Source organism: Nematolebias whitei, chromosome 1, assembly GCF_014905685.2.
Source record: "Nematolebias whitei isolate Nwh7 chromosome 1, NemWhi1, whole genome shotgun sequence".
Taxonomy (NCBI): Eukaryota; Metazoa; Chordata; class Actinopteri; order Cyprinodontiformes; family Rivulidae; genus Nematolebias; species Nematolebias whitei.
Genome location: NC_056498.1, coordinates 43572024 through 43580431, shown reverse-complemented (window position 1 = coordinate 43580431; position 8408 = coordinate 43572024). Strand labels below are relative to the sequence as shown.

At 39.8% G+C, this 8408-nt stretch overlaps 1 protein-coding gene across 1 annotated transcript in view; it reads right to left on the bottom strand.

Annotated features, from left to right (window-relative positions):
* Positions 1-1718: 1718 nt before the first annotated feature.
* The window catches only part of npy2rl (neuropeptide Y receptor Y2, like), a 33148-nt gene continuing 26458 nt past the window's right edge, over positions 1719-8408 (bottom strand). Inside the window, exons 3-5 of the mRNA XM_037684500.1 lie at positions 8175-8340; positions 4226-4379; positions 1719-2594 (exon numbers count right to left, since the gene is read on the bottom strand). Of these exons, the coding sequence (XP_037540428.1) occupies positions 2010-2594; positions 4226-4379; positions 8175-8340 (905 nt within the window). The 3' untranslated portion in view covers positions 1719-2009. The remainder of the gene's footprint in view (positions 2595-4225; positions 4380-8174; positions 8341-8408) is intronic.

Sequence of the window (8408 nt, the reverse complement as noted above, 5' to 3'; positions counted from 1 at the left end):
TGCACATGACCTGCTCTAGAGAAGATAGAGTGATGGGTTCAAAATGGTCAAAAGGAGCTACAGATGGAGGTGGGATGGATGGGTCATGAGTTGGAGGGGAAATGAGAGCCCTGGTGGTCGCAATTTTTTCCAAAAAGAAATGTAGGAAGTTGTCGCACAGCTCAGTCGAGGCTTCCAGAGGTGATGGTTCAGTGAGGTGGAGAACAGAGTTTAGGGTGGAGAAGAGGACACGTGGGTTGTGAGAGTTTGAGGTAATTATATCAGAGAAGTATTTGGATTTAGCAGCTTTCACTGCTTTCTGATAACAGTGCCAACTCTCTTTAAGTATTTGAAAAGAGACCTGCAGCCTGTCTTTCCTCCACTTTCGCTCCGCCCTCCTACATTGCTGCCTAACGGCCTTGGTGACGTCACTCAGCCAAGGTTCTGCTCTGATTTTTTGGTTTTAACAGGTGGATTCCTCCAAGCAGATGGATGGAGCAGAGCAGGTCCAGTCTTGACAAATAGGTGGAAATGCATCAATAGTCTGGAAATATTTCACTAAAGATGAATCTTCTAGTTCAACTACCGTAAGGAAACAGAAAATTAATCAACTTCCTGACTGTTTGGAGCTCGTTGTGAACCGGTGATACACCATATTTTGTGATGGTAGGGGGCGGTGTTGCACTGTTGCAGGTCACAGAGTATGGTGTAACACTGGGTCCAATCTACCGAACCAGCTTCCTTCTGACATTGTTTCACAAACAAAAAGCAAAAAATATTAATCTCTAAACCTATTTTAAAAAATCTATAAACATATTAATCTTTAAAACTGAACTTAATGCGTACCACAGCTGGCGGTGGTGCGGGGTGGGACCCCCAATGTTTTTAGTTTTGTTTTTGACGTGCTGCACATTTCTTCACGTTTGCAGTTTAATAATAATAGTAAATAATAGTTTAGTTTTTCCTGTGACTTATTTGCAGTATGATAAATGGTAGGAGCATAATATATGATCCCATTGTTTTGTTGGTCTTTTTTTTTGTAAATAATGACCTTTTTTGCAGTTTTATTTATTTATTTATTTTTGTATCTTTAGATCCTATGATGTCATCAAGTACTCGAGTTCTACTCGAGTTTTATTATGTTAATGTCGAGTTTAAAAATTATGTAGTCGTTCAACCCCTAGTGTAGACCGCTGAGTCATCAGGCCAGGACTCTGCGGTCTACACTCATCTCCAGGCCAGCGGTCACTCTTTCAAGGATGAAGATGTTCACATCCTGGACAGAGAGGAATGATGGTTTGAGAGAGGAGTAAAGGAGGCCATCTTTGTGAAAAGAAATCGTCCATCATTAAACAGGGGTGGAGGCCTCCGGGTTCAACTGTCCCCCTCTTACAATGCTGTGATTGCTAGTATCACTCAGCCCTCTGTGAACAGTAAACAGCCATCAGGTGCTAATGATCCATTGTTAGGCTGATGGTCCTTCTTGATCATGTGATCAGCTGGTTCTGGTTGTCAGCAGCAAACTGGTTGATCCACTCTGAGAAGGTGTTATTTAAGAGACTGAGCTGAAAACAGCACCTCAGACTGAGGAAGTCTCTTGGATGAGAGACGAAACGTTTCTACTTTTTTGTTGTTGTTTTTTTTTTTTTTTTTGAATGTCCAGAGGACCAGATTTAACTTTTTTTTGATCAAACCTAGCTTGTTTCATCAAACCAACTTGTTTCACTGTTTCTGACGCAGATGAGTTCTTCCTTGAACCAATGCCCCGGGGAAGACATCCTCTAGGTCTGACCCTCAGAGATGCTGCTTTGACTCTTTGAGGAGTCTTTGAGTCCTTCATTCAACAACTCGTCTCTATCATGTCATTTGTCCTCTAATCCTTGAGTTTCTCCACCTCCTCTTCTATTTTGGACATGTAGAAACTCTTTAATCCTCCCCACTGGCTTCCTTCTCCTCAGTTGTTATTTTGGCTCCCCATGTTGAGCTTCTTATTGCATCTTTTCCTCCTGTCTTCTCCATCATCGTCTTCTTCACACATCAGTAGCATTCAGGTGTGCGGACATTGCGTCCTGCGTTTCCAGGACTATTTTCTTAGCCCTTCCCCCGGCGCCAGCACCTCCTCTTTCACCACCCAGAGGGTGAATACTGTCCAATCGGCTGCCCCTCCCTCTCTCCCTCTGACACTTAAAGACAGCAAGGAAGGCAGCGCGGTAGTTGCGGTTCATCCAACCATACAGCAGCGGATTGGCGAAGGTGGAGCACATGGCGATCACGTGGAAGATGGTATAGAGCAGGTGGAAGTCGCGCATGTCCAGCACTGTGCTGTCAATGTCTGTGGCCAGCTGGAAGGCATGGAAGGGGAGCCAGCTGACAGCGAACACTACCACCATGGTCACTAGCATCTTGGTGGTTTTGCGGCGCCGGCGGTGCCGCTCCGAGCTGGCACTGCTGTTGCCACCATTCTCCGCCGGGCTGACGTGGCCACGGAGTTTGGACCAGATGCGAGCATAGGCAAAGGAAATGATGGAGAGTGGCAGGAAGTACTGCAGGATCAGCATGGATATGCTGTAGAGGGTGCCATCTGTGTTTTTACCGGGCCACTTCTCTGCACAAACCTGTGACACGAGAAGGAACGAGACGCTTGCTTTAGTTAGAGGGTTAAAGACTAAAACTGCAACAGCAAACCAACGGCATAAAATCAGCTTTCTGTGACAACTACCTCCAATGATGGTGGTAGAACGCTGGTGACACAAGCCATGCTACAGAATGTGTCATTAGGTAAAGCTTATGGAGTAGAGCAACATGTTTGTGGACCTCTGCTCAAAGCTCCGCCCCTTTTTGGGTGAAAACTTTGTACATGAGTCCTTGTGACTCACTGAGACTAACCTGCATAAATAAAGGTTGAATGAAAAACAAAACACTCCTGACTGGGAGTAAATGAAACTCTCAAGGTGTTTCCTTTGTAAAGAATAAATAAATCAATCAAAATACCTCAGCTTTGCTTTGCCCCATACAACCTCTCTCAAAAATTATGAACTCTCGGAGGACGTTCTTTTACTTATTTATTATTGTTTCAAAAATAAATCAGACATGCAATAAAACTATAAATTAAAAAAAAAATTGTAATTGACATTAGGAAACTATAAAAACTAAAAGAAGAAATAAATAAAATTACTGTAGTTTGTCACAATTGCTTTTATAAATCAGAAATAAAGTAAATTTTATGGGATAACAGTTTCAAGGAGAAGTAACAAATGATGTCCAGAGAACTAAATAATGACATAATGTCTGTGTAAAAATAAAAACCTCTCTTTTTATTGACCTTCTTTGTGTAGAGAAGCTAAAAAAAAAATAAAAATAAAAATCAGTAGTATTTGTTGTACAAAACTCCATGCAAAGACCTTAATGGCCCAACACATCTTTTATTTCCACTTTGAGACCAGAAGTTTGGGTTCTCGCAAAAAGTGGTGGGGCCAATTGAAGAAAAAGGAATTGACAAATTGCTTTTCCATTCCCAATCCTGCTTTGTCACTGAAATGATTTCAGATAAAATAGCTACATTGAACACAAATGAAAAGGCATCAAGTGTCCTAAATTAATCAATTAACTAAAAAAAAGTGCTGGAAAAACTTTTGATCAAATTGATTTTAAAAGGTCTAACTACTTTAAATTAAATTTTCAGTTCAGTTATAAATCTGCAATCACAATAAAAAAAAATCTCAGGGTATTTTATGCAGAGAAATATCGAATAATTCCTTTATAAAGAAGGTGAAAGCATCCTAAATGAGACTGTTCAGTGTTAAAATGTTGGGGGGAAGACTTAGAAGCATCCAGGTGTAAGAAATGAAAGCTGAGTGTGAAAAAGTGCTGGAAATCTACAGATAGGAGCGAGTGGAGGGTTGTAGAAGATGAAAGACGGAGAAATGAAATGAGTGATGAAAGCAGCGGCACTGATCAAAGCGGAGGATTCATTTCTGACACACGTGCTTATGAACACTTATGTTTCATTCAACCTTATTGAGACAGGTAAATCCCATTGAGCCTCGAGGACTCATTTACAAGAGAGACCTGACTTAACAAAGAAAGATGACAACAATGGACAACAGCAACAACAATAAACAGTTATAAAAAGTCATACAGATTTTTCATTTTTTACAAATAAGATGGAAAAAAGTAACAAAAACAGCTAGATTTTAAGGCGAATGTAGAACACTAATAACAGGAACATGTCTGCACTAGTATGTACCTGTATCGTGTGTCTGGGCTCCAGCGTGAACGAGCCGTACTCTCTGAAGATGGCCAGAGGGCTGGCGAGCACGGCGCTCAGCATCCAGGTGAGCGTGATCACCCCGAAACACACGTCTTTACGCATCCTGGTCTCCAGGTGGTAAACGATGCACCTGAAAGCCACAGAAACTGGTCTGAGTCCAGCTCCTGAAACATTTACAGACTCTTCTCATGAGTAATGGATGAAGCAGCTGAGCCTCAGAGAGCTGCTGAGACCTCCTGATGGTCCTGTTTACCCTCCTGTCTGCAGCAGACCGTTCAGACAGCCGGGGTTTAATTAAACACCTCTGAGGTTCTGCAGACTCCAGCAGAGATAAAGAACCCGTCTGTCTGCCTACCATCTCAGCTGCAGAACGTTCTGCTCTGTTATCTATAGAAGGAACCGAGTCTAAAGAAAAGAAAAAGATGATTTTCTTCTGTCATCAGGACCCACAGCAGCTGTCAGTCACAACCAACCCAACCTGAGAGGATACATAGGTTTATATTCAAATGTTTTTTCCAATAAACTTCCAGTTGGGTCTCTAATCAAACTTTTTATGACCATAAAAAGAAATATTAGTGCTCCTGTCAGAGTCCAGTCCTTGAAGCATGTTCAACGTGCAAAATAAAATATGTTCAGCTGCTGGCATTTAAGTTTCAAGTTAAATTTTGTAGTAAAATGAAAAAGATAATAAAACAGTAAATGACAATGCTTGTATTTAAACATTGTAGATCAGAGGTTCTCAAACATTTAGGGTCTGAGGACCCCTTACTGTGTAGATTATTTTTTAATTTTTTTTAACAATCCCTCATAAACCTCATGCTGACTGAAAATAACGTATTTCCATTTTAATCCCTTAATGCCATGGGGATATTGGTCTTTTTTAATTAAGTGCATTATGTTTGTTTTACTTGGATATTGGGTATACACTTTTTAAATGATATAACATAACTACAAAGTTTTTGTAATTAATTTTGAGGACTTCCATGCTACAGCTTTTGGACCCTTGGGGGTCCTGGACCCAAGCTTGAGAAACTCTGTTGTAGATTATTTGACAGGCTGAAGGACAGATCAGTGATATAAACTAATTTTCTATTTATTATTTGTAGTGAGCTAGCTGTTAGCTTCACTACTAATTAATTATTCTTACAGCTAGTTCAAGCACAAAGAATATTAATTGTTTAATTAACAATGAATTCTTTCTTTTTTCAGTTGAATTTCTGCCATGTGACCCAGACAACTTGAGAGTGGAGTGTATAATTAGTGACACGAGACGCCATTTTATCTTTGACCCATCAGAATAAATGCTGTCATTTATTTCACAGAATCAAAATTTAACATCAAACATGTACACATTGATTTGCTGATCTGTTTCTGAGTAATAAACTTAGCAAGATTTAATAAACAAGACAACAGAAGATTACTGATGGAGAATGATTCATCTCTGAAGGCAACTAGCTTGATTTACTGGCAAATAGAAGTTTAAAGAGAAGGAGTAAAGTTTAGATTTAAAGAGGAGGTTTAGATGGATGAAGGAAGATGTATTGACCAGAAATGGCACCCTTCCTCCGACCCCAGCTCAGCCCTCCGGTACACTCAGCGTGTGACGACTTGTTACCTTGGCAGAGGATACATCAGCTCCAGAACAGAGGTCCATTGGCACGCTACCTTTTCAGCGTCTCCGGTCAGGGTGGCTGAGAATCTTCCGAAGTAGTTCCATATACTCCGTTCAACAGAATAAGCTTCCTTCGAAGTTGAGATCATTTAATGCTCGGGTTGAGTCACAGCTCGCATCGCTGTGACTCCGCTGGAATGGACGGACACTTGGCTCATGGTCCAAAAATCCATCAGCTACTTAGTTCAGCTGGAAGACCCCAATAAGACTGAGTCTTCCAGTAAGGCTGAAAGTTCCAAGAAATCTGGAAAGACTGGGAAGACTGAATAGTTCCAAGAAGTGTTGACTTTTAAAGAGTATCCACTTCCTGTCACTTGGTACTTCCTGATTGGTTGAAACAACCAGCAGGGGTGTAGTTTTAGTGATGTCAGAGGGTTATTAGAAGTCAACAGACAGCAGAAATGTTTTTAAGGATGGTTAGTACAGACAGAGAAATATTTTGAAGAAGTGAGAGACTTTGCAGGTGCCAGCCAGTTCTTATTTACTGTCTGAGAGTTTTAAAAACAAGGCACTTCGTTCTCATAACTTGTGCTCTGGCATTTGACCGACATAAAGTCCACTCCTCACACAGAAAGAAGAGTAAATGCACACTTACTTCGTAAATATACATTTAAATTGTATGATCTAAGTCTAATGAGGTTTAAAAATCATTAATACTGTTTCACAGTTGATTTAAATGAGTGGTTCACTTCAACATTAGAAATGGTATGAACTAAACACACTTTTGATTATCAAGATATTGTAAAATAGTAATGATAATATAAAAAAGAAGATTGCTCTTTCAATTGATTAATTCAGGATACAATTAAATAGTCTCTTGATGTATTTCTGGATTCAAATCAATGAAACAACAGTTCCTGTCCCCTGAAGGTCTTCAGAGACAGATTGATGCTGGAGGTCTAGTTCACTACATATTCTAAACTATACAATTATGATAAAGAAAAAAACATCAAATTACGTGTCTTGAGGCTCAATATATACAATACTAACAATCTAAAAAAGTTAAATCTGGTCCTCTGGACATTAAAAAAAAACCCAAAACAAAGCAAAACAACAAAAAATGTACATTTTTTGTTGTTTTGCTTTGTTTTGGGTTTTTTTTTTGAATGTCCAGAGGACCAGATTTAACTTTTTTAGATTTTTCTACCTGGATTATTGAGCATGCATCAGGAAATACTAACAATCGGCTCCGCCCCTTTTTGGGAGCAAACTCCACTCCTGTTTGGTTTTAAAAGAAACTTATGAGACATTTGCTTAAAAAAAAGAATGTTCATTAAAAGACTACAGCTTTGCACTGAAGCTTTTCAGTGGTTTATCAACAATTAATTATTTAATGTCACTGCTGATCAACAAACACTGAAGTTATAGAGAAACTTTAATAAATATGGAACAACATTGTGCTTAAAAAGTTGTGAAAAAAACACCCCAAATGTAAAAACACTGTGAGGCCAGGGTGGTATGTGGATTACAGAATACACACAGCTACATACATTTTTTGAAATTTTCCATTTTAACATAACTGACTATTCGCCGTAGCAGAAATAAATAACAAAAACTCAGATGGTCAGATTTACACTCAGGCAAAGTTTGGTGGTAGTAGCTGAGAGTCATCCTCAGCACCTCTTCATGTGAAAGTCCTTCAGCAGGTCTTGACTTGCTCTGAAGACTTGCTTCATCAGTTTTTGTTCATTCCAGCCTTCTGGTTTAAAGGACGTCACCCCAGCAGCCGAACGCTTAATTACGGCTGATAGTGAACAACAAGCCTTCAGCTTGTTCAGTTATCATGGAAACATCAGCTGAAACTGTCTGATTCAAAGAGCAGCTGAAGAGGAAATAATTTCATTTTGACTTCATTAAAAGGAGAGTTTGCACAAGTTCTGTGTAAAGCTAATAAACATCTTACCAGTTGTAGATAGCTATTTAGAAAGACACCAGTCTGGTTTCCTTTTTCATTGTAAAAGTTTATAAATCACCAGCAAATAGACGGTCGTTTACATAACATTCTGGGGTTATTTGAAGCCACTAATGTCCAAATAAGATTAAAACTTTACAAAATGTTTAACAAATACTATATTTATTACTTTGATTCTTAATACACCACTAATGTCATCAATATTTTAATTTATGTATAAAAATGCAAAGTTTTAACTTCATGCCTGCTGGAGCCAATTAGATGAAGACAAAGAACCAAACAAACCAGGTGTTGTGTTTGGAGTTTTATTTTAGTCCCTACCATCTGTAAGCTCCACCCACCTGTGGCGGTCCAGGGCAATGACATTGAGCGTGAGCGTGGAGACGTGCACAGCAAGGCCCTGGGCGAATGGCAGCAGGAAGCAGAGCGTGCTGCCGAACTTCCACTCTCCCTGAAGTGTATAGACGAGGGTGAAGGGGAGGCAGAGGGTGTTGACCAGCAGGTCGGCTGCAGAACCACAAGGGAAACTGGTTACAAACCAGCAGAACCACAGAGAACATTGGTTACAAACCAGC